At 37.4% G+C, this 27,027-nt stretch overlaps 1 protein-coding gene across 4 annotated transcripts in view; it reads right to left on the minus strand.

Annotated features, from left to right (window-relative positions):
* Window positions 1-296: 296 nt before the first annotated feature.
* The window catches only part of XPO1 (exportin 1), a 40,353-nt gene continuing 13,622 nt past the window's right edge, over window positions 297-27,027 (minus strand). For all 4 annotated transcript variants that reach the window (XM_074817155.1, XM_074817153.1, XM_074817152.1 and 1 more), the window contains 21 exons: window positions 19,625-19,686; window positions 19,503-19,547; window positions 19,233-19,414; window positions 18,706-18,754; window positions 18,503-18,622; window positions 18,279-18,407; window positions 16,562-16,720; window positions 13,556-13,753; window positions 12,757-12,895; window positions 10,606-10,787; window positions 9,555-9,711; window positions 9,283-9,446; window positions 8,331-8,465; window positions 7,250-7,433; window positions 5,643-5,749; window positions 5,043-5,237; window positions 3,892-4,060; window positions 2,567-2,701; window positions 2,291-2,450; window positions 2,117-2,213; window positions 297-1,363 (listed from right to left, as the gene is read on the minus strand). In XM_074817155.1, the coding sequence (XP_074673256.1) occupies window positions 1,217-1,363; window positions 2,117-2,213; window positions 2,291-2,450; window positions 2,567-2,701; window positions 3,892-4,060; window positions 5,043-5,237; window positions 5,643-5,749; window positions 7,250-7,433; window positions 8,331-8,465; window positions 9,283-9,446; window positions 9,555-9,711; window positions 10,606-10,787; window positions 12,757-12,895; window positions 13,556-13,753; window positions 16,562-16,720; window positions 18,279-18,407; window positions 18,503-18,622; window positions 18,706-18,754; window positions 19,233-19,414; window positions 19,503-19,547; window positions 19,625-19,686 (2,915 nt within the window). In that variant the 3' untranslated portion in view covers window positions 297-1,216. The remainder of the gene's footprint in view (window positions 1,364-2,116; window positions 2,214-2,290; window positions 2,451-2,566; window positions 2,702-3,891; window positions 4,061-5,042; window positions 5,238-5,642; window positions 5,750-7,249; window positions 7,434-8,330; window positions 8,466-9,282; window positions 9,447-9,554; window positions 9,712-10,605; window positions 10,788-12,756; window positions 12,896-13,555; window positions 13,754-16,561; window positions 16,721-18,278; window positions 18,408-18,502; window positions 18,623-18,705; window positions 18,755-19,232; window positions 19,415-19,502; window positions 19,548-19,624; window positions 19,687-27,027) is intronic.

Below are 27,027 nucleotides of genomic sequence, written 5' to 3' on the forward strand. Positions count from 1 at the left end.
ATAAATTGCAGAGTCCACAGAGAGAGAGCGCGCAAAAGTACCTTATTCCTGGCATTTTTCCGTAACGTAGTATGGAATATTTCATGGAGGTAAGTCAGAACAGCTACTGTACTTCCAAATGGAACCCAACTTAGCTCATGTTAACCTCAAGCACAGCCAAAGTCCTTGAGATGAGGCAAGCCAGAAGCAACAGTTATCCAGACCTCAAGGAACTTTTCCTATGCCTTTGGGATACAAATCTTAAATAAGATCACAGCATTTTCATCCAATAAAAGAATAAGCCAAAGAAAGAAAAATAAATGTAAACCAAGTTTATTTTGCTTTTAAGTAGTGTTCTTTAAGCACTACAGCATGGTAAACAATGTAAATTAGTATAAGTCATCTCAAAAGCCAGAGTTTTTTTTTTTATTTTATGAGTTGTTAAAAAGATGCAGCCTATTCTAACAGGATAAATATTTTAACCATTTCACTTCGAGTTAATGAAGGCTCACAAATGAGCAACACTCCTCATTGAGGAAAACAAAAAGCTGTTGTCGACAAAGCGACAGCACACACACAAAAACAAAAGAACTGTGTAAAAATAACTAACTGTACTGTGTTCCCATACTCTTTAGAAGTTGCTTTACAATGGGATGATATGCACATGATCTTGCTGCAAACTTGCCATACAACTTGCAAATACATGTAGCCTAGCCTTACCACTCAGTCCAAAAAGCTGCTAACTGATCAAAACAAATGCAGCACTATAATCCTCTGCTTAACAATTAATTCAATCTGTTTTACTCATTACCTTTTCTCCTAGACTGCAGGACAGACTAGAAAGAAAATGATCCCGAATTAAAAATCGATACTCTTACAGGAAATTGTATTATTTTGCAATATAGTCTTTTACAAGTTATGTTTTGCCTATTTTCCCCTTAGCCACAAAATGGGCATGAAGTAATTACTTTGAAAATGCCTTAATTTTCAACTTCATGCAAATCTAAATAAAGATGACCAAACAAAAGCTTAAACAATGGAAGGATATTTCACAGAAAATTTCTTATACAAAAAACACATAAGAAAAAGGGCCACTAGGTGACATTTTAATTTACAAATTGGCATCATTTTGGTCAACAAATATCCAAGTGCTGTTTTCTTCTATCACAACAGAGTAGCTGTACAGAAAGAAAACTGCAAAACTTGTTGTTTTTTTGTTTTTTGTTTTGTTTTTTTTTTAATCGCACATCTCCTCAGGAATTTCATGTGGATTAAGGATGCCAGGTACAGACATCTGTAGTTTATGCTTCTCCTCTTGAGCCTGCCGAAGGGCTGTTTCTCTTTCCTCCAAGAATAAGTCTGATGTGTCTTCACCTGCAAATTCCTGTATAATTCACATAAAATCATTAGTTTATTGTCAAATACTTTAGGTAGAGTAATTAAGCTTCTAGAATCCAGAACAATACAGAAAACATCTTCCCTTCACATTCCCTGCCAGACTAATTGCTTCTTTCACTTTCTGATCCTAAGGTTAGAATTAATGTTAACAGAATGGAAAATATTTTAAGATTTTCCCTATGTGTTACATAACAGGATGCTATAGTAACCTAGCATTTGGAGCCTATCACCATTAAAGCAGTAGCATTACAATTCTGAAATATCTGAAAATTGCAGTCTCAAAACTAATTGACAAACTCCTTCCTACCACCTCCCTGAATTCTAGCATCTTTAGAAAAATAAAAGCATAGCATTTACTCTAGCAAGTTTCAAAACATGTCCCAATCCCAAGCAGAACTGAAACAAAATCAAGTTAAAGATCAACTTGCTTTTTTTCCCATTGGAGGAAGTTTTGCAGCCACCTTAGACATATGAATCGTACACACAGCATAAAGCGCAAGCCATTACATTTAAGCCCTATTTATAAAATTAAATCACAGCAAAATAGATATGATACACCAGAGCCATGCAAGCTGTTGGACAGAGTTCTCACTACATTTTGAACAGCTGTAAACTAACTATACAAACACTGAATGAACGCTGTCCAAGTAGTTTCCAACATCACCATAGCTGAAAAGTAATTTTTCATTTCTTGGAAAAAAAAAAAACCACTCAAAAAAACCCCCCACACCAAACATACCTTGATTTGGACCAGGAAATCCCTTAGGTGCTCCTTGAAGGCAGGAATATCCTGGTTTAAACTGAAGAGTCCTGTCACGAACAGCTTAACCTGGGCACTAACAGCAGACACATCAGTTAGTAGTTGAAGACATAGAACGCCCTTAAAAGCATTAAAGAATCACAGCAGACTTACTCTTGCAGGTGAGGAAACGCAGATTTGAGAAGATTAGCAACATACTCCTGAATAAACATTTGGTTGTTCACTGGATTTCCAGGGTTTAACGGAGTACTTATTTTTCCCTCTTCTACTAAGTTGAACATGTATGCAAGGATTGATGCATGCATTGTCAAACCTGAACAGATCAAAGTTATATACATGCAGTTATTATTCGGAACAGGATGCATAACATTATTTTGATGTTCGAAAAAGTTCGTTTTCAACAACCGGCTCATGTATGTGCATTCTTACCAGCAGTGTGTGAGGTGTCTGTTACCACTGAGAATATGTGCTGAAGGATATCACAGAAATATGTCTGATAGAAGCTCTGGGCAGCAGTCTCTTCTTGTGCAACATTCTGTAGTAGAGTATAAAGTATCTGAAGTCCTGGAAAATAAAAACACACCACCTAAGTTAGCAACAGCACAATATTAAAGCCTCCGTGTGTGTTGTTTCAAAACGATACAAATATCCCAAGGAATTCTGACAAGCGCCACAAAGACAAGTATTAGACATGCAATGATTTTCTCAGGCATTTCCTCCAGCAGTCACTAGAGGGCTACAGCCGCGCTGACATGGCATGCCGATTTTATTGGCATTGGTAGATGATTGGTAAAGAACTATTCACATCACTTTACTGGTACTAGCAGTAGTGAGGGAAACCCTCCACCAAAAGAGGCGTTTGCCAATTTAAGAAGGGAAAATGTTTTCATTTTTAGAATTACATAAAAACATGATTACCTTATTAGGTGAAATGCAACTGAAAGATAGCATTTATCCCCATCCCTTCCAAACACCGATACAAGACAACTGGCTCAAACCTAAGTGGCTTCACAACAACCTTTTTATCCAGTAAAGATAGTGTAGTAAGCCCAAAATATTAAAAAACAATGTTTTTTGGAATGTAAGGTTTTTATATAGCCTCTCCTTTGATCCTTAATCACCCTCATTCTGGAAGGCTTTTTAATTACTCGTTTGTTAAATCAGGCAATACACTCAGCTGCTCAGTGGAAGTTCATCCTAAATTTAAACGGCTTGCTGTTGTCCAAAGGAAGCATAATCCACCGCCTTAACAATCTAAGGTGTTTCCCTTCCCTTGTGTCATGGGCTCATTCCCAGACTGTGAGGAGTTCAACCCCAAATTATTTTTCTCCTGAGCTCTTCAGTAGTTACTGAGCAGCCGTCTTACTGAGGTAGTAAGTCAAACACTGCAGGCAGCACAACAAAAGGAGAGCTGTAACGCCACTTTTAGCAGCAGTGAGCTGTTGCATCAGTTCAGCCATTTCAAAAAGTGCCAACCCTCCCATGGAAAAGCAAGCGAGCAGAAACCACCGCTGTGCTCCCTAACTGCTGCGGGCGTGAAACAGCATCCAAGTGTTTCAGCCCATTCACGTACACCTGGCTGACAACTTGAAGCTGAGACAGAAAAATATTATTCTTGTGCAAATGCGCTACAGAATTGACTTACTGGAATACTAAGTTTGACTGAAGAAAAAGATGCAAGAAAACAACAATCTACCCCCCCAAAAAAATCTGCTACTGCAAACTAAGTCTGCATATTAAACACTTCCATTTACCTGTATCTGCAACATTTCTCATGGTATGTTTGAAAGCCCAAATAATAGAATCCAGAACAAGTTTGAACTGTGCAGGTGGAATGGCCAGGAATGCTGGGAAGCAATGAGAATTTACAGCCTGAAGCAGTAAGAAGAAGTTTGTTCTATGTTCAGGATATTCTTCGAAGTCCTAGAAAGAGGGGGGGAAAAAAAAGTCAAATTTCCTAAAGATCAATCATAAGATCTTCTGTTAAGTAGAGTGGGTCAATAGCTGACAGAACAGCATTGAGACCTCAGATTTAAAATAACCTTAAATGCAAAGCAAAGGTTACCCCTCTCAGTGAACTCTTCCCCTCAGTTTTCCCCACCAAGCTTGGTAAGACCACCTTCTAGAGTTACACAACACTGACAGGCTGAGCCACGTTCTGTCAGTGCACAACCTTAATCACCACTCAGTCCACAGATAACAGACATATGGCCTCAACACTGGTTGCTATACAAACCTGTGTTGCTACAGGGGTACAATTTCTGGCTACACACTATTGCCAAGTCGCACTAATTCAGCCAGCAGTGCTTGAGTATTATGCAAATACATATTGCACACTATAGCATAAGAACTGCATTAGTGAGGAAACACTCAAAATGACTGATCAGTACTTATATTCATAAATCTTAACTATTTATGAGTTTTAGCAGTTAGTCCTACACTGACAGTTGGCTGAAGTGCACTTCTGCTTCCAACAGCACAACATTCCAAGTCCCTAGAACAAAAATTACTAATGACTTAAATCAAGAGCTAAGCAGAGAAATTTGTAAGGCGATGAGATGAACACATCCAACTAGGCAGCCAAACTTCGAAATTGTTCGTTTGAGCAGAGACTGAGTGCCAAAAAAGCACTTTGTGACTGCAAAGAAACAGGGGAGATGACCCACAAGATACCACATATAGAAATGACATGCACAGAAAGATGGCATGAACCCCTGCTTAACTTCCATAAGATGAAAGCTGTGTAATAACTCTATGTTCATTACATACTGCCTCCGTTCCTTGCATGAAAATGACATCTTTCACTTAAGAGATATAGCAACAGTCAAGACTAGTACTCTTATAAAAGTCCTTTTTTTGTCTTCAGTCACTAGGGAGATGCCTTAACCAAAGTTTAAATAAATACCTTGTTGATCATATTTAATGTGCACTCAAAAACAGCATCAAATATCTGAGGTATTTCAGCAGTAATGTGTCCACCCAGCTTGTTTACAATGATAGCCATAGTACTAAGTACTTCAGGTTCTCTGGCAGCTGGCACATTTCTCTGGTAGTCAATGAGAACTGCATCCAACAAGGGAGGAACAAAGTTTTCAGCTACCTAATTGAAAGAGTAAGCCACAGTTATAACAATGCAGTTACTGAGCGTCTCTAGCATACAGTTTGTAGCAAAGTTTAGTTGCAGGAGATAGTTTTCCTAACGAAGCTGAAATACATTACACTTCTGTAAACTCCCCAACCCTCTGATTCCATCCAGCAGGGCTTCCAATAGGGTTCTCTTAAAGCTCCTTAGTTCCCTGGAAGATTTCTCTCACCTAAAATTATCTGAAGTATCTCAAATGTAGCTCAGGCTTATCTCTATATGATCATACTTTCTCCTTTCTATTCTACAGATCTCCTGAAGCAAGTTCCTGCAACCAACTGATTCAGTCAACAACAGAACAAAAAACAGAGTTCCTCCTAATTCTGATTTATGAGTTATTTGTACAAAAATCAATCTACTTACCATCTGAGGATCATTGGACCTGCTCACCCAGCCAGAAATTAGTTTCAAAGTTTCCCTTTTTACAGTCCTCATACTTCTAATCAAGGGCTGCTTTGTTACCATTTCACCTGAAAAGTTTTAAAGCTTCAGTTAATTGGGTAAGGTGTAACAAAAAGATCAACTTAAATTGGTATTACAAAACAGAGAATGCTTGATTTTTATATCCAAACTACAAAGACTATTTAAAGACTTATTATGCATTTTGTGCAAATAAAATAAAAATCTACGTCTCCACTCTAGCTTCATAGATCCAAGTTGCCATTTAGCATTACAGAACTACTACTAACAGTACCCCCCTACTCGCAAAGTTCAAAAACAAAGCTGCAACTTACTTCTCAAGAAATGGAAATGACAGTCACTTAACTACATGGACTGGGCTTACATCTGGTTCTCAATTCAGTGATGGGGGGAGGGAGAACAAGAACATTCCTATTTCATCTAAGAGAAATAATCCTTCCACTTGTCTTCATGTGTGAAGTTGACACTTAGCCTTAAGAAGCCTTATCTTTAGACCAGTTTCTCACCCCCAAATCAACAGTGTCTCATCAGCAAAACCTGATCTAATTAACTGCACAGCCATAAAACCATTACATGCACAGGCAAAACTCAAGAGTGCAGCCAGAAAAAGAAAGGTAGGATCACTCGTGCTGGCATCAGAGCTATCTCTGCAAGATAGACCCCATTGTAAAAACGCACTCTGAGGCAACAGCAATCCCAGTAGTTGCTGATTAAGTATTACGTCGGGACTACAGTCCTAGCAACGGCTTCCTAAACTTCACTGTTTCCAACAAGGTCAAATTCTGGCCATTAAAGCTGCAGAATCAAAGGGTATTGATTTCTCAGCCAGTTTTCTTCTGAGTTCTGAGAAGCTACTTCAAGGTAAACCAGCTGCTCAGTTACCAAGTTTTACTTAACTTTCACATTTCCAAATACCATCGTCTGCACTGGCAAGAAAACTGGTCATAACACAGAACTCAGTAAATGACTCATTTAGTCTTGTAATGAACAGCTACAGAAGCACATTCTGCTGAGATGCCATAGGCCCTAATTCATCTAGTAGAAATAGGTTAGGTAATTGTAATTCTTTCTCAATGACTACAAGCGTGGTTTATTGTAACTTTCAGGCATCTTCACTACAGTCACATTTCTGTAATAACGCTATTTAGTAGCATGGTATCATACCAAAACCCTGCCAACATCTTTTGAAAGAACTGAACGAGATCCTATTTTAAGATAGTCTTTTACTATTCAAAATTAGAGTAAGCTAAAAGAACATATGCTACAACTTTGTCTCAGAAAGATGCCTATTAATTCTAAGTAAGCATCTATGGTGGTTTGTATCTTTCCTAAACTTTCTCATAGGCATTTCCTCTCTCTCTAAAATCAGGAGTTCTTTATGTGAATACCTGGTTTACAACAAAAAAAATAAGCGTGCACATTCAGTCATTCTCCACTTTCCCAAACAATAAAATTAACACAGTAAGATTAGCCCAAATTGGAATGTACTCTGAAACCTGATGGCATATAATGCTAGCCCCCATTTTCAGGAAGAAAATGGAATTTCTTACCATTAGCCTGAATAGCTGCAGAAATATTTTCACTTAGGCACTTGTACACATTCAGCATATCTAAATAAATTCTTCCCAGCTGAATCACAAAGGGGTGGCCAACTGCTTTACACGCTCTTACATTGGTTTTCAGAATGCTACCGAGTTGCTTAACTGTTTCGGGATCCTTTAGAATATCAACATTCTGTAAAAAAAAAAAAGAGTCCATTTTGGTTAGTGAATAAAACCACCCTCTAGCTTTCAATACAGAAGTCTAAGTTTAAGTAACTTAACTTACATGTTGTGTTAAAGAACATATCACTAAAATTTACAGACTAACATACACACTGCTGTTTACTTCACAGCACTTGACACTACCTTAGAGTCAGGAAAAAACTTCACTTGATTTAATTCTGCTCTTTTGCAGAAGTGTTTTTGCTGCAGTGGTACAAGCATTGTTCTTAGTTCAAGAAAGAAAAAAACTAAGGAGATATTAGGAAGGGGAAAACAGAGACAAGTGGTCCAAAGGGAAGGCAGTACGTTCTTGTTTTAAAGAGGGAAGACAGAGTAAGAAACGTAACTGAAGCTTGCTTAAGTTTCAGGTTCTTAATTAGATTAACTCCAAATGGATTGATCTCTTGTGCAGTGTAAGACTCTTGTTATTAAATGTGTGAAGTATTTTGAAAAGACTGGAAGAAATGGAAGATAGAAGAAATAAAGGTGTACTTGAAGAGAATGATGGAAGAGAAAGGAGGAAGAGCAAACAGTATTTTTAGCATTTTCACTTTTCTGTTATTCAGAAAGAAAACCCACTTCTTAGCCAGGTGAAAGGGAGATTTGTAAAAGCTATCAGTACAGTAACAGAAAACTGTCCTTTAAATCATATTAAAACCAGTATTTATTTTGTCATTTCAGTCTCCTTTCTCAAAACACCACTTTTCGTGTTAAGTCAATCCCTGCTTTAGCCATCCTTTAACAAAGTCCGCCACAGTTCTGTACACTTAATGTCATGCCCTGTGAAAAATAAACCCAGGGTTAAGAGAAACATTTCACAGGTGTTCTTTACCTGAACACAGAATACACTTAAAATTTAGGAGCTTACTTTTGTTGCCTGTTGAATTATGCTGTCCCATACTTGATTAGGTAGCAACATGTATTTTTCTATCAGATGCTCCTGCACAGTCTGGTCTGTCTGTGCCCCAATCATGTATCCTACCGCTTCGTAGAATGTATGCACCTGATTGGAACAACACATCAAACAGGAAAGTTAAAAAAGAGTAAGGAAGATTCTGCACTTCTCTGACCTCACATACAGCAAAGGCTGACACGGGGTTTCACTGCCTAAACACCTTCCCCCCAACACCTTAACTTTACAAGAACCTTCTCCGTTCTTTCCTTCCTTTCATCACGTACAGAACAAACCTCCATCCCCTGCCCTTCAAGTGCCACTATATACCCATCTGAGTCTTTTCTTCATTTTGCCATCATATCCTGAAGTAAAGAAGCTCAAGACGTGCGCCATTTAACTCAACTAAACAATACCAGACATGTTTCAGCTATGGACTGGATTAAATCACTCCTTTGAGTGCCTTTTTCCAGATGCCAGATCCACTCTGCCCAAAGTTTCAGTACATTATTGCGACATCTCACTGTGTTGCATGTGCTCACTACACTCAGTTCCATGAGCTGTGCCCTTCCCAGATGCAGGTGCTTTTGGGTTGTTCCCTGCCCCCTTCACAAAAACAAGAGCTATATAGTTATAGTAGGTTATTACTCTTTCCCACAGCAGAACCACCAAATTACATTCAGTGTCTTATTACTTCTTAAAAGTTTCCATTCATCAAAATTTCAACTAAATGCACATTAATTCTCCTTCCAAGCATTCTAACTAAGATCTCAGTAATACAACCTGATCATGGTATTGATAGCTTAACACTCTCACTAACAAAAACCTAAGGAATATAATTCAAGCCTTAAAAACACTACTACATTTCAATACAAAGTAACTTTTGCTTAGTCTTTAGGAATTATCTACAATGCTGAATTAAACATACCTGTTGTGGCTGAAGGTCACAGATGATAGTATTAATATTGTTCAAGATTTCATCAATAAATGGCATGACCTCTCCCACTTGAACCTGAACAAAATGTCGGCGGCATTTTTGTGCTATTTTTATGAAGGTATCACAAGCCATATCCTGGACGCCATCGTGGGTTTCTAAATTAAATCAAGTCAGTTACCACTTTGTATTTTTCCCCCCCATACATGCTCATATATGGGCATCTTTTTTTTAATTAAAACAACAAGTGAAAAACAGGTAATTACCATGCATAAATTCAAACAGCTTGTTGACTACTGTCTTCAAAAATTTCCAGTGAGCTCTCAAAAACCGTGGGTATTGACCTACTATATACATTATATTTGATGCAATAATGGCTTTATTGTCTTTTCCTCGCTTTTGTTCACAGAGTCCCAGGAGATCCTACAACATAACATATTTTCAGTTTCCTCTCCAAATTTGTCCAGTTCAATTAAAAGCAATACACGACAAAGTATAAAATCCTACAAGGAGCTATAGGTTAAAGAGAAAAGAAAGTGGGTGCGATAATCAAGTTCAAAGTCCAATAGAAAAAAAACCAACAAACCAAACACAAAACAACACAAAAAACCCAAATAAAAAAATTTAAGTGGATTAAGGCTGGAGTGATGCAATGATTTAAGTTTCTACCACACCAGGAACACTGTATTTTCAACTATGGACTCTCCATTTTAAAAATATCTCAAGATTTCTGCAGGGGCTACTTCCAACAAGACTCACAGCATTTTAACACTGACCAGGCAGTTGATGTCAATATAGATTCCACAGCAAATAGAAGAGATTAAACTAAATGTTCTGATTTTATATGACCTGTTAAAGTAAGGTTCATTACTCTTGTAAAAAGTGTTTTATTTCTCCACTCTTTCTGTACACTTGTTTACCAAAAATTCAGTTTGATCAATGAGTATTTAGGAAACAGAAAAACAGCAGGGCACCAGCTAGTTAAAAGCATGGGTTGTTTTGTCTCTCTCCTTTATTTCATTAACAATCCCTTTCCATCTCTTCTGCATCCCCAAAGAACACCACCTCCGTTATAAACTGAATTTTATCCCTGAAACTTTCACCGTGAAAAGGCTATTTGGATTAATGCATTATTCCTGGCTAAAGATTTTATCAGCCTTAACTTCAGGATGCAAGATTGCTAATTATTTTAGTCTTATCAACTTGCTTGCCATGTAAGATAGCTTACTAAAAACATACAACAGTATTTTCATAAACTTCATTTCTTGAGCACAAACTATGAAGTGTGACAAAGCTATTAGTTTTGCACCATAATACCTTAATTACTGTAACAAGGAATCTTTTCTCATCTTCTTCATGCATCGCGCCACTGATTGAACCTATAGCCCAACACAGAGTATTCAAATTCTTCCACGACCATTCTGTTCCGTTCACTTGATTGTGAAGTTTTTCAGTCATAATTCGTTCTGTGTCTGCATAATCCAGATGTGTAAGATAAACTGAAAGACATCAACGTTGAACAGGCACATTTTAAAGGAATAACCTGGATCACAACTCCATAGGCGAACTTAAATTTGTTTTAAGAAAACTACAACCAAATTGGTAGATAAGTGCAATGCTTCTCTCCTGAACTCACGACAGAGTGAGCTAAAACTTCAAATGTGAATTTGTTAAAACTGTATTTTACAGACAGGCAATAAATTTTACTGAGAATCTATCCTTGTTCTAAGGGATCTCAGCAAAACACCACATGGCAGTGATGTGAGAAGTCTACATCAATGAACATCTCACCCATCAAATCAGTAAAGTTGCCATGTTAAATGATTAACAAAGGACACACATACTGATGGTCTGCAGGGAATATGGGATTAGCTACCTATGGGGGACATTATACAGCATTTAAGGAGTCAGTCAATTTTCTTCTGCACTTTATTTCAGTGTCATTAAGCCTGCTGGTTGCAATAACCCACCATTAAACTGGAGATGGTATTCCTAAACAAGCCTAAATGGGAAGATTCAAGTACCACAACTCAAGCCACTTGCATCAGCCTCTAATAGGGTTAGGGTCTCCAATACAAAAATCCTAAATCCCAGCAAGTCAAAAAGAATTCCAGGCCAGATTCAGAAACAGGTTTTTACTGTGCCACAGAATACAGCTTCAACCACCTTCTTGCATTTACTTTTTTTCCCATAAAATGAACCTGAGAACTAGTACACTGTAAGCAATAGTTGACACCAGAAATCCAACACTAACTAAATCTGCATTTCCATGTAAATAATCCTGTATCTGGAAATATGACGAAGACTCAGGATATACAGTAATAATTTTAATAAATTAAACTTTTAATACAGTAAATCAAACAAAAAACTTTCTTCACGTTCCATATGAAAAGATATTAGAGCAATTCATTTAATACTGGCCGTACCTACATCACAAGTACAAAAGTGAGAATGAAAAAAAAAATTTCCACACTTCACATCAGTTTTGTCCCCCCACCCCTAGTTCATAAACCTGTTAAACATTCAGTATTCCCTTAAAGCATTTGCATTTGATAGAAAAATATTTAGTATTGGAAGTTTTATGTCCTCAATACATGACAATTCTAATGCCCCCCACACCCCCTCAAGTTGCAGTCAGGACTCTGAAATTTTGTTTTTCCTGCCTCAGAAAAACCCAAGTTATCACTACAATACAGAGGAACTATCAATCCTGTGATAAATCGGTCACAAGTTTAATATGAGACTTCTAAAGATAGTAGTATACTACTATACACACACTAAAAATAAAATATATTTGCTACATTCAATGCTATAGAAATATGGATTCTGGTGTTCAGCGCGCTCTCAGATTTTCTTTTTTTTTTTCCCCCTACATGATATGTAACTAATTGCAGCTTTTGTACTTCCAAGCAAGGTCACTGTAATACCTCAGCACTAACTTTGGACAAGATTTTTGAAGCTGAAGTTCAGGCCAGAGTTTTGTGTTTTGTTTAAGAATACTACAAAAATTTTTAAAAGTATTCAGAAAACCTATTGAAGGAAGAAATCATTTTTGCCAAGAAGTGCTTGGTCTACACAGGACCAGAACTACAAGTGAAGTAATAACCAGCAAGTCCACTTCAGAAAAATCCTTCTAATTTAACAGCTTTTTGACAAAACCAAGGTTTCACTGAATCTGAAACAGCTTGGTAAAGGAATAGCAGAAGGTGTTGTTCAATGGGAAAAGGCAACGGACAAAAATTAAGTAGTGTATTACTACTTAACCAAGTTACACAACACTACCTGCTTAAAACAGAAAACTTCAGACCAACACCGCCTCCCTCCCTTTCAAGTCCGTGTACTTACTCCTCACTGATAATCACTTTAGCCACACAGTCACTCAGATCATACATTAACATTCTGTAATATACACATGGCTGGCACAGCTGCACAAACCTATAGCACAAAAATACCAGCTAGTACACTCACCCAATGTTTCTCTCATGTTTTTATACAAGTTTATGGAATCTGTATCCTTCATGAATTCTCGTACTACTTCCCCTTGATCATTTTCCACGACTAGGACTTCTTCAGGTTTAGCCATACGGCTAACCATTAGCAATCGAACCTGTATGTTGCAAAGGGAAAACAGAATTGAATCAAACAGTAACAAGAAAATACACACATGGCTCCACAGGTGTTTCCAGAGGACTCTGGTCAGGCAGTCTGACCCATATAGACAAAGGCTATATATTCAGCACTTCATGAGGTCAGATCACATTTAAATTCTAGAGAGACATGTTAACTAAAAACACCATTAAGAATAGAGCCTGCTGACTTCTCTCTCTGAACAAGCTGAGTAGTTAAAAAAACCAAAACCCAACCTATGAAGTATACTTTCTAGAGCTTCAAAATGTTTATGTAGTATTAGGGGTCTTTTAAAGACCACTTTTTCCATACACATTTTTTTCCTCCTACTGTAACACTACAGCCTTTATCTATTAAAAGAAATAGCTTAATACAGGCTTATTTTTTTAAAAAAATTGAGTCTTACATTCGTAATAAGTATCTTAAACTGAAACACCGTCTTTAATACTTCTGTCCTATACTGGTGTCATCTTAAAAGTATTTTTGCAGTTGCAGCACATTTAAGTAACTAGCATTGAATCAATTACCAACTACTCAAAGCAAGAGAAGTTTTCTTACGCCACTCCTTACATGAAGCAAAATCTCTAATCCAGGAACAGTATCTAAGTCTTTACAGTACCTTTACTTAAGCATAGATTACCTTGGACAATACAGGCAAATAAAGCTGTCTCCTTGGAGGAACATCAAAGTGTTGACTTCCCGAAAGCAATGGAGAAGCAGATGTTGAAAACGGACTTTCTCTGTAGAGCTCAGCAGCTAAATGATTCCAATATTCAAGACAAATCTTGAAAATTTCAGTTTCTTCAACTTCTGATACCAGTAGCATATAATGAAGAGCCTGGGAAAGTGTGGTTTAAACATCTGATTACTCATTATTTCTGCAGATAAAGCCACACTGCTTCAAGTTCAGTTATCCATATATTGATAAAATGCCAAATTAACATAAAAGTTAGGAATAAGAGGCATTAACACTGCAATGACATTACTTACACTTCAGAGTTCTGACCAGCTGGGCAACTCAAAAACAAAAGCACCCTATCAATTACTGTTATTTTCGAAGAGCTTTATCAATTCTTAAATCTATAGCAGCCTAAAGACATCTTAAAAAATGCCATAGCCAAATCAGCCTGTTTGTAAATTATCCAAATCGTGGCTTCTCAAGCTTCTGCAAGGCATTTTGGTTTAGAGCCTCAAACCCCCTCAACAGCTAAGTTTCAATGACTATTTCAAGACTATTACTGCTACTTTGTTCTGGATCCTTATACCCTGAAGAAGTGAAGGCAACCAAAGCTACACTGCTCGCTTCCTGTACACAGAAACCATCTACTAGAACATTTCCCATTTCTTTATGGACAGAACAGCCACAGCAGACCGAGAAGGGAAGGCCGCTGATGCAATTCTGACAGACTGAGATACCAACCATAGAACTTAGAGCTACACAGCCAAATATTTTTTTGCCTAGCTTGTTTTTCAGTCCCCTGGTAAAAGGTATCAAATCAATAGCCCACCAGCAAACAAACAGAATGAAACAATGACATTTGAAGACATTTTCATAGTTTAGGTCCAACAGCGACTCGGAGCATTTTAGAAGGTGAAGACCTGAATCAGCATCTGTATCTACAATGTCAGAAGACAGCTTCAAAATAACCACACATTAGTCCTACATACATCGATTTTTCTTGGTAATTTCACTTGCAATAACTTATGTAGCTTCCTTCACTAGTCTACACACCTCCAATGAAATCTGTAGAACAATTTCAGAAGATCTGATACATCCAAAGTGCAGGAAAAAACAGTTCAGAATAACATAGAACTTATTAAACTAACTGGGCAACTACATTCTGTTACACTGCAACTTCGAGAAGTGAAAATTTGCAGACGTTTTAGGCCAGCCTAAGAACTTTGTGAAACATTTCAACATCCTATACAATACTCGAAGTCGTTCAGAATTGAGTCTTGTAGATGTCAGTTTTACAGAAGAATTTAACTAAGTTATACCAGACAAGAGAGGAGGCTGGTAACTAAAAACTGCACTCCAACTTACACACGATTGCACAGAACATGCAACAGCTTCAACTGCTTCAACAGGTTTTCCTAATAAAGCCTCAAAAGAAGTAGAAACTTGAGCTGTGCTCCTCTGATCCACACTTATTTTGAAAGCTTATGACTTGCAAGTTCAGAAATTATTTGGGAACTGTTGATAGTTGTCTATTTAAATATAAAAAAAGTGATACTCCTCTTAATCCATCTCCTAAATGAGCTACAATCTAGTATTTGCAACCAACTTATTAATACACGTTTTTCACAGAGGGCTACCTCCAAAAGAAGTGTACTGAGAATACTAACTGCAAAATGGACCAAAATTCAGATGGGCATGTTTTATTACAGCTCATCCACCTGCGAGATGCATTTCCCCCTCCCAGTGGAACCTGGTCTCCAGGTTGAAGCTGTGGTGTTGTTTTTCTACCTGTCTCAGAGCAGTACCTCACCCTATTGCCTCCGTACCTGCACAGGGCTTGACTCTGGGCACAGGCAGTGGTGCTTCAAGGGGCTATGGAGCCAGTTTCATCCCCTTGGAGCTCAGCAGTGGGAGGGAGCTAGCAAATGAGTCACCACAGAATAGCTCACCCTCAGCAAAATTTTTATTCACAATTTAAAACACACAACTGAATAAAGCTAATTTTGTGGTCTAGCCCCACTACAGTATGAGGTAGTACCTTGAGAGTTTAGTAGTCACCTAGAATTTAAGCTTTTCCAACCCTTCATTCTTAGCTGAATTTCCAACAATTTCCATGGATTCCAGTAATTTTGACAGTGAAGTTGCACTTTACTGTCAAAATTGGAAAGAATACAGCAGTTTCCAGAAAAGAAGGAAACAAGCAGAGAAGAAGGACAAATGTAAATTTTGTTCTCAACAACTGCTGTAAGACAGCTGATAACTGAAGCCCATAGCTCCTCCTCCAAAGACCAGTAATACCATAAAATAAGGCACGCACAGACATTTGGTAGAGCTCTGCCCTTAAGCATTGCTGGCATACATTGTCTTCATTACACAGAAAACAGACTATCATCCTTGAGGATTTTACTTAAAGCTTTTCAGTTAAACTCTGGGAAATGGCAAATTAGGCCAGAAGCTACACCAGGACGAAAGCACTGAACTACAGCATGTGCTGTGCTCTAGGAAGAGGTTTTGGATGCTGAATAAAAACATAACTGAGCTGCTTCACACAACCTGATGAAAGTCATAGCAACACCTTCTCTATACCAGACTTAAACAAAGTACAGTATGTAAAGACCCATGGAAAAAGAATGAGTTTATTTTAAAGCACTATTTAACACTTTCAAGGAAAACCAAGTAAGGAGACACAGAAACTTATGGTCTTCAAACACTGTATTAGTATAGGATCACTGAAAACACAGATAGCACTCTCAGCACTTTGATGAGATAGCACTTTGAAGCATGCTAGCAACAAAAATTTTAAGTTTTTTTGTATTCACAGGATGTACAAATTCTGTGAAGAAATTAGGATTTTTTTTTTCCTCCTACCCACTCTAAGTACAATGATCTACAGATCTTAGTATCACATCCTTTGAGTGTGAGAACACACTTGCTACATTTTTAAACTGGATTAACTTTGCAACTTACCTCCATTAACGTTTCCCTCAGATTTAATCTTTTTTCTATAAGTTGACCATGTTCCTTGAGGAACGTGCAGAGAAACAAACTGAGATTCTGAATGAAGTTCTGTTCATCATCTTTTCCATTTGAGTATGCAAGTCGGATATTGGTATTTAAAGGAAGCATCTAATAAAAAGAATACAGACATAATCAAGAATTTCCCATTTTACACAGAAGTAGAACTACTATGTATTACAAATGCTTTGCTCTTTTGGCAAAAAAGCCCTCTGCTTTTCATGGCATCCCCTTTACAGAGCTTTCTTACCAAAAGTCTTACAGCTCTTTTATTTCACGCTTGATCCCAAGATGGACAGTAAAGCGAAAACGCAAACTGATAAAAATGTTCTCATGAACTAAACCTTTTTCCACTCCTTGTAACAGCAGCTGTAAACAAGGAAAGTATCTACTCCATCAGACATCTCCAGTTGGCATCAGGCAAACATGTTCCAAAGATGTGTTTGTTACCTGTCCTTAGTAACATTAAGTTTCAAAACATTACATCATCATGATGTTAAAACAACATGAAAGACCTCCTCCATAATATTTAGAAATTGACAAGGAAGACTCTGAAGGATACTGAACCATATTTGTCAGTAATCTTAGAAACTTCCAGGACCTCTTAAGAAACATGTTGGCTTTTGAATTCTATCCTTATACAAATAAAGCATTTCCTACACTGTCATCAAGTAGTGAACAACATGAATGTCAACACTATTAAGTTACAGAACAGAGAGAACAAAAGTTTTAACACTTTTGCTGCTGCCAGCTTTTGTATGGTTTTGATTGTTATCCCACTTCATTTTACAAAACTAAGAGAGAGGCAAATATTTGCAATAAATGCAACAGTTTGCATCACATCCATATGGAACAGCCATGCTGAAAACCTGCAGGTTGCAAAACATGCCAAATACCCAATCTGGCATTCAACTGATGTTTTGAGGAAAAACTTAGGCCAGATGCATTGGCATTTAGAATCAATAACATCGCCTGTAAAAACTGAGGAAGATTCATGTTCAGCTACACAAGATAACTTTGGTGTGTGCAAAAGTCTGCCTTTAAATTTAACTATAACTAAATAGAAATCCTATAGCTCCACTTGAAGGTGGGGGGAGAGGGGAGCATTAAAAGAAACATGCCTGTTCTAAAGAACCTCCAAGATAGACAAACATTGCAAACAGAAGGAAAAAAACATCAAAACAACCTTCAACTGTCTGCTTAAAATGCAAGTACAATGAGGAAATCTACAAACTCATGTACCTGAATCTGAACTGCTCAGAGGAGAATAATCATATTATATAAATTTAAAGCATGGCTTTATATGAGAAACATTTCTATCAGTTTCAAACATTAAACAGCAACTTGCAGAAATTAGGTCAGTTGATGTTTTACGAGTGATGCAGTACACATTTGGCTGCATCTCTCTCAACTTTCCCCATCAGACTGCCTGAGTGTTCAAAACGCCTCTTAAATTAATCAAAACAAATCAATGCAGCAGAAATACAGCTGTGATCTAGAGTCAGAAAAATACACTTAGCATCTTCTGATCAAGCCATAAATACCACTGAATAACAGTATCTGTCCTATCAAGAGCTCTATAATGAGTATCAACTTGTAAACTGAACTAGGTTCTACAAAAAATGATTTTGTGGAATGAAACAGTCAAAAGATTTATAAAAAACATTACCTGTTTTAACTGCATCATGGTCAGTGTAAAAAGCGTTACAAACTGTTCTTCATACTGACTTACACTGACACCTGCAATCTCTGTGAGGCACTTCAAAGAGACATTTCGAAACATAGGAACATTTAAGAACTATTGAGGGAAGAAAAAAAAAATAGAGTATTACAAGACTGTTGCACTTTTTTGCAACTTCTACTTAAACTTAAAAGCCATGAATTTTTGCCTACCTTGTATATTAGTGTGCTGATTAACTTGGTCTCAAATATATATCCCAGAGGAATCCAGTTCAGAAATCGTAGCAAAGTTTCCAAAGTTGCATGAACTAAGGGAGCATTTTGGGAGTTTTCCTGTAAACAACCATTAGTATTTATGACATCGTTAGGCACGATGGGAGAATTTTTAAAAATATCATTAACAAAATAAGACTTACCATCACAAACTGACACAGTTGAAATATCTGAGAAAATTCATTGCACATGCTGTAATAAAAAAAATATTAAAAAATAAGCACTTCCACAGTCCATATACAATCTTATCAACTTCAACCAAAATGTCTACGCTCCCAGAACAGGTCCCAAAGACCTATGTCCACGGAAGCATTCACAAGTCATCTGGCTTTTACCCATTTTCATGATAACACATGTTTTGAAGTAGCTTGAAGCCTGAGCCTGCAAATTGTGGCTTGGAAAACAAGTAATGCTGAATGCTCTGTTAAAAGGGTAGGAACCATCACTGAACAGATGTTACTTGTAATAAAGCATAAATACCTGTGTGCACAAAGTAAGTTTGGTATCACCTAACAGTACCGCTTTAAAGAAAAATCAGTAACCCACTCAGACTCAGCAATCAAATTAAGACAGCTGTAGGTGTTCACTCAAAAGCTCAAAATGAGGCCAACTATTCAGCAGCAAGCACAAAGTCTACCCTATTTATTAAGGTTCAAATATATAGGCTTACCTGTCTTTCAAATGCTTAGCTTTTACTTGGGTGATCTGGCCACTGGAAAAATCAAACACTTCTTCACTCAATAGTTTAAGGATCACCATATTATTCTGACAAAGGCTTTCACTAGTCCTGCTTGCTCCCACAATATCACTTATAAAAGTTGGCCAGTGCTTTGGCCATTCCTGTTTCAGTATCTGAGAAGTGAAGCATCCGTATGTTAGATACATATACAAAGCCAGAGACTTTATAACAAGATTTAAAACTCTATGAACTCAAGCTTACCTGAACAAGAATCATGTTCAGTTTCCCAATATACACTTTCTCTTTCTGGAGAAGAGAAAAGAAGAGTCAGGTTATGCATAATATTCCCCTCCCTCTTCCTCCCCTGAAAAGAATTCACTTACTTCTACACACGTTGGATCAGATGAGGTCTTGATAATTAGGCCAACAACGTATTTTTTAATACCTGCAGAAGAGTTAGGAATTTATTTTCAACTATGCCAGATATCACGCATGTAGTAATAAATATTTTTGAAGTCAGATTCTTCACATGTTTTTAAAAAGAAACACCTCTAAGGAACATATGCATGTGTCAGAGAGCATCCCTCTTGACTTGCGTGCTATATGGAAAAAAATCTACCTTTGTATCAATTCTGCAAGAGGATACTTCAGATGTAAAGAAAAGCCTTTACGCTTAAGGTATTTCAATAAAACAAAAGGAAAACAAAGTAAGGATTAGAGTGTACATGTAGCATTTTGCACCAGATCAATGTATCAGCTTCTTAAAGGCTGCAAGAAATTTTGAGAAAGGTTGCACTGGTAGCACTGCACACCACTGTGTGGCTGAAGATGGAAGGACAGCACCCAGCACTGTCCAGATCCTCACATATATTGTGATAGGTACTTACAAGTGCTGCTGTAGAGCTCTCAGTGAAATATATTTCTACCCATTCTGCGTTTTCAGATCATACCTAACAACCCCAAAGTTGGCAGATGTGTTCTTACTGCCTCAGCCAAATGTTTACAGTGGCAAGACTCAAACAACCGTGCTCCATCTTTTTTAACTAATACTTTATTAATAGAAAGTTAACTCCAAGACTAAATACAGCTTTCTAAGCGTGACTCCAGTTTTAATGCCAAGTTAGCTAGAATTGCACGGAAAGCTTTGATACATCACCTTCACTGTATGTAAGAGTTCAGAGAGGTTCCAGTTTAGTTAGGTGATCCATTTTAAACACAGGAATTCCAATGCACAGCATTTCAAAGTGAAACACCATGCTAAAGCTTAGCAAAGTTTTTCCTGCACAATCTTAGAAGAATGAAACTTAAAACTTCATTCCCCAATATAGAACAATGCACTTGGATTTGGACTCCTGTGCTTTTATAGCCCACATGGATGCTATGGATTGCAAAATTTTAGCTCATTGTTCCAGGGATATATTTTTACTTAAATTAACAATTTGTCATCTGGGAGCACAGACTGTATTTAAATCACTCATTTTGTCGTGTTTCTTCTACAAATGTTTTTAAATTAAAGCTTTCAGCTCCACAACAACAAAAAAAAACACCCCAGGAAAACCCACTGTAGCAAGCTACACTGCCTAAAGTTCCATTTTGCCACGTAATCCTCAGCTCCCTCCTCACCATTAAGCTATCAATTACAGAAGACACGGAAACAATGGCTTTCCAAGCGACTTCATCACAATACATGTATCTAAAACCATTCTGTACAACACCATCTGACTTCAAGAAAAGACATGCAGAGAGGATCTGCAGTCATGAACTAGGTGGACATTACTAATAGTTCTACTTCAACATAGCTTTGAGATAATGATCGATCTGAGCACATCAGGGATTAAACACTGCAAACCAGGCAAGCGTTTTCTTGTCTAAGGGAAGTTTTAGAATAGGTGTGTGCTTTGCTATTCAACTTCATGAACTCAAAATTTGGTTTCAGTCTTTTCTTCAACAAGACAGTCAACTGACTGATGCAGACAAAACGCATACGTTGAAGAGTTTAGAAAAAGTTGTCATTTCACCAAGAAGAACGCCTTCCATTGAACACATTTCATTTTCTCCCAGCCACTACTCTAAACTTTAAGATGTTTCTAAGACTTTACCAGAATTAAGTCAATTTTTTTGCATTTCAGGCCTAAGCAACAGCATTAAAAGAAACAGTCTGGTAATTGCATTCTCAGAAAATCTGGAATAACTAGGTCTAGACTTTGAGCCATTAAATATCTACTAGACAGGAGCTGTTCTACCAGTAGTTCCAATTACAAATGAAACCATTCATCATTAGCAACTGGGATCAATCCATACTACTTCAGAAGAATGGTCATTAACAAAATAGCATCATTGTCAGTCAGTGGGTAAGAGTTATTACCAAGCACTAGCATTAGTTTGACATCATCGGCCTGTCCTAGTATTTTAAAGCTAAACCACATACACTTTGCTGAAGCATTACAGTAATTCATAAATGAGATATGAAAGCCCCCAAAATAGTATGGAAATAGGTTTGCAGTGCCAGAAAAACCAAACTACCGAACCACTATGGGAAGTCTACTATTGCAACTCTTCACATTTTGAAAAGGAATTAGAAAGTGACTATTGTTCTTAGACATCTGACTTCAAAGCTACATATTTCCCATCTTGCTGCATCAACAGCATTATGCTGTTTAGCTACAACTTGAACACTGTGCTATCATCAGTCTGGCCTTGAGATCAGCAGATGAAAACAGCTGCTCTGCTCCAAAGCTTCTCCACTGGGGGGGTGGGGTGTAAAAAAAAAAAAAACCAAAATCAAGGTGACCACAGCCCCAAACCTAAAAAGTTTGCTAGTTTTCACATGTCATGCCACAGACTTCTAAGGTCTTCCATCCAGTGAACAAAGTCATATTCTTAATCCCTTAAAAGCAGCAGCTATCCAATTCTCTAATGCTTTTTTTGGCTGAAATGGCATTTTCTACTTTTTTTTTTTTTTTTAACTGAAGTATTGTGGTTTCTGGTCTGCATTTAATAGCTCATTTCTTTATCATTCCATAGGAAAGATAATTCTCAGTGGAATGAAGATATTTCAACTTGATTCTCTGACAAAAAACAGTACATAGGCAAGTCTCATTTTTCAGCAGAACATGTCCAAGAAACTGTTCAAGGGTAGTAGTCCATTAGATTTGCTAAAATCAGTGTGTTTTGAGAACTTAAAGGGAAGTGTTATTCTAAGGAGGCAAGCACAGAACATGCACAAGTCACCCAAGCACTGCCTAGAAGGTCTCCTTCAATCACAGATGCAGCTGAGCAAGTCTTGAAGATGACAACACAACTGCGACATTCAGATCCTTCACTGAGTCAAACAGGAAGAGGCACTTTGCCAAAAAACAACCTTCCAATAAAACAACAAAGAAAAAAAAAAAGCAAAACCCAAAACCCCCAACCACAATACCCAGGACAACTACGCTGATCTCCTGACAACCTGTGACCAAAGGGAACAGATCCTGGTTTTCTTTCTAAAACTTTTGAGACAGCACTGGCAGTCCTAGCACCTGCTCAAGAACTTCTTCAGAGGCTGAAACAGTAGAACAACAGTGTTACTAAAAAAGTTCAAAACTGTTATGAAACTATCTTCTGCTAGCTTAGCTCCCTCAACCAGTTCACTAAAGGGCCAGCGAAGCATCAGTACTGGCCCAAAGGCATCAAAAAGTGCACAGGTGAGGAACACAGCAGTTCAGTAAATCGGTCTAGCTCCAACCTCAAACTATGTTTTAGTTATCAGAGAAGCTGGACATCATCACTGTCAGAAAGCCTGGACTAGCACCACTGTTAGCATTTTCTGGTAAGCAAAGTACAAAAAAAAGGAAGATAGAGCAAGGACGTTAATCCAAGTGCTTTTACAATACTTCTGGATGAGCATTATAGTCCTCACGTGAAAGTTGCTCTTCTACAGAGAGAAAACCATACAGTAAAACCGAAGCACTTCCTGGAAGCAAAGTGTTTTCACAGGTGACTCAAGCTGTGCAACAGGTAAAGCTGGACTGGGACAGGGAGTAACATCACATTATCCAACATTACCTAAATTCTGCAGTCTGAACTTCAGAAGTCTGAAATATCCTACAACTTAATCTTTGGATGCGCTTTTAGAAGCAACTACATCTCATCTAGGGTGTGTAACCTGAGCTTGGAGGAGTCCCTATCGTGACTGAATACAGCATGTTACCACGAATGCACACAGCCAGCAAGTACACACCTGTAGACAAAACCACTTCTTATACTTAACACATACAAGCACATCCTTTCATGCAGTTACAGAGCACAAAAAAGCATTGAAAATTATTCTAGCTGGTGCTGCAGAGGCGAGTTTACACTAGCTTGCTAGAATTTACAAATTCTCCTCTTATATTAAAGATTAAGAGGCATAAATTCAGCAGGTGGACGATGTAATTCAGTAAATTAACATTATTTTGCAACCAAAATTAGAATTTCAAATCCTAAAGCTGAGTTGTCCCTTCCAGGGATATTTGTTTGCATACACACGTTTAAACTGTTTAAGTAGTCCCAAAATATGGTCAAAATACCATCTTACTTTTAGTTTTAAGAAACAATGCTTTCCCATAATGTCTCACAAATCGTCTTTCCCCATTAATGGTGAACCTTATCAACCCATTTTCAACCAGAAAAAAAAAAGAAAATTCTTAAAAAGGGCGTGGAGCTTGTCTTCACCCTCCCCCCAGAAGTGCCATGTAGTTCCTTCCCCCTTCATTATAGAGAATCAAAAAACTTCTCTTCATGAAGCAGGCCAGAAATTTCCATTAAAATATCTAATCACTCCACAGAAAAATCTCTTCTACAGCAGCTTCCACTACATCAAAAGCTGTATACTTAACTCCAAGACCTTCCTGTGAGCCACTAAACTGCATCTCTCTGAACACTTCACTTTTTTTTTCCTCCCCATTTCAAAATGAGTAAAGTTGTACAAGCAATTCAGGTTTCATAATGAAGAAGTGCTTATCCATTCCAACTCAAAACACTCCAAGACAAGCTCGCTCTGTTCAAGGGAACAGAATTTCATTTCACATTGCAGAATTAATGAAACATATCACTGAATTGGAAGACCAAGAAGCCTTTATTTCTAGGCAGGTTTTCACACTGTGAGAGAAAATCCTATTGAGACCATAGTACTTTAATCAAATTACATCCTTTGTAAGTATTATTAAACAATCAACTCTACAGAATATCAGAGTTTAAAGCAATTAGTATCACCTCAATAAACTTGGAACTTATACTTGCGAATGATAGTACAATACTCTGGAAATAAGCCAAATTCATCACTGTATGGGGTGTTCTGGAATATGCCACCCGCTTTTCACTAAAGCAGCCTCTGTAAGGTTTGCTTGAAAACCACATTACATCATTTGTACACATATATGCAATACTTCTCTTAAGGACTAAATACATTCTAAAGTGCAAGTCTAACCCATTGCTATGGTCTATGACTAAACATGTCTCAAGGCTGAACATGCAGGCCAGGCATCTGATTTCACTGAATTTTACCAGTTCTGTGCCCCCTAATTCCACTTCTGTCTAGATAACAAATTGGTTCAAACAGCTAACAAAACAAAAAAAAATTAAGAACAAGGAAAAGCAGAGTAACCACATAAGTATTTTAGAAATGTAAATTCATTCCCTGTTTTAGAGTTCAGGAAGATACAGATGAACTCTCCAAAGTGCTTACAACCCTCAACCTTCAAAATCAATGATACCTGAGGAACAGAAAAATTTTTTACAAGTTAAAAGGTACCAGAGGCAGAAGAGCTCAAGACCCAAAGCTATTTTAAAATAAAGCAAACTTAAGAATGGAGTTTCAAGTCCAAAAACCAGATTTGAAAAAAACATATTTTCCTCCTTGCATTTGGAATTCCAGGCTGGAAGCTAAAACCTCCCAACATTCAGACAGAAGTGATAACGAAGCCCTGGCTAACCTCAAAGTCCAACAAGTCATTCAAAAGAACTTCAGGCTCTATAGTTAATGACATTGTTTTATTTCTCAAAGAATTTTCAGGAAGGTTGTTTCAGAATCCTTTTCATTCACTGCCGGCTCAATTCAGGTCTGCTCTTAACTTCAACTCCTAAGCCCTGCTATTGCTAAAAAAGAAAAACAGTATTTTCCCATAAATGGATTTAGATTCATCTTAACCCGAAGTAAGATCTGTCAGCTGTATTTACTACACATTTCAAATTAGACATGTTAAGTTTTATAAAGATACATGGTAAAAGTAACTGATTTATAACCTGCATAAATTACTTTGTTACTAAACATTACTTTGTTACATTGAGTTTCAGTTTCCTGCACCCATATTTTACTAGTTACACTTCAAACAGGAAAATCCTGTCAACTAAAGGAAATCAAGGAAACCTCAATTTAACCAGTCTTTTTATCTCCCAGGTAATCAAACCATCTGAATGAGCTCTGGAGCAGTTCTTTAGTACCAGCCAAAAAAATAAAAAAAACAACCACCACCACAGACCAGATAAATCTGGATTAGAGATGAAACACTGCTTCTCCCTCCTACACCACTGAGGCCAAGATAGATCAAATGCCACAGTACACTAAATAGATTGAGTTCCTCTTCTATTCATGTACAAGAGAAACCAGACAAGTAAAAGCCAGCTAACTCAATTCCCCTAAAACATCAGGATACAAGTCAGTTTCACAATTTTAGTTTGGCTCTATGAAAACGATAATATTTTAAAAGGTTGAACTGAAGACACACATTTGTTAGGATGAAGGTGGTTTTTCCCTCTAGAGTCTTCAGAAGTATTAAAGTCAGGGAAAATAAGACTAGAATACTTGAAGCTCACTGCACAACTACAGACAGTGACTTTATTTTGCATTGTAATCTATCAAGCTATAGTTATTGCATCTTTTCAGATGACAGGAACCAGTCAAACAGTACTACCATGCCTGCAGACAGCGAAGTAACAAAAATCCAAAACACAATCTAAAAATATATCAGTTCCACAATTCATTTAAGCCATGTATCCGGTATTATCTCAGCATCTCAAGAACAGATGGAGATAACGTGACCCGAAGCACAGAGAGCAACCTCATCTTACCACCACTATTTCCCATCTATCCTATGCATTAAGAGTGTGTCTTTTTAAGACTTATAATTACTGAATTATATTCTGTATTTGGCACTTGTTCAGTTCCAAACTATCAAGTAATTCTACCTCTGTGACATCTCCTATCCTGCTACACCTCCCTTCACCAGTGGGCAATAGGAAGCAGAGTAACTGCTTCAAGCTACTGACTCCTTACTTTCTTTCTGTTCTGCTCCCACAGCCAAAAATATCCAGAGAATAAACTTCCACATGCTGAAAATAAACACTTAGTCAGGAATGTTACAAAATTGAGATACTCTAATTAAAAGCACTCAGAAGACTTAACATCAGGGTTCTCCGTTAGTTTCTCAAAACGACCCAGTTGTGTCTGAGCCTTAGTTGAAGCTGTTCCCTAGAAACCTGCAAGTCTGTTTCCAACAGCAGAATGAATGTGAAACCTTACTTCCACTGGCAAAAAAGAGCTCCGCTTTATCAGTCAACCTACAGTTGGAAGGGATGGGAGGAAAGTAAGAAGAACAGTAACCACAAAAATGTGGAAGTCTTCCTCTACACATTTGTTTCCATCAACATGTACAATTACATTTTTATCAATATAGTTTCAGAACCTAAGCACTGGCAGTAAAAAATTGAAGTGTATCTTAGCATTGTTAATAAAAGCTTACAGCAGAACACTGAAATTTGGAATAAC

Source organism: Strix aluco, chromosome 3, assembly GCF_031877795.1.
Source record: "Strix aluco isolate bStrAlu1 chromosome 3, bStrAlu1.hap1, whole genome shotgun sequence".
Lineage (NCBI taxonomy): Eukaryota > Metazoa > Chordata > Aves > Strigiformes > Strigidae > Strix > Strix aluco.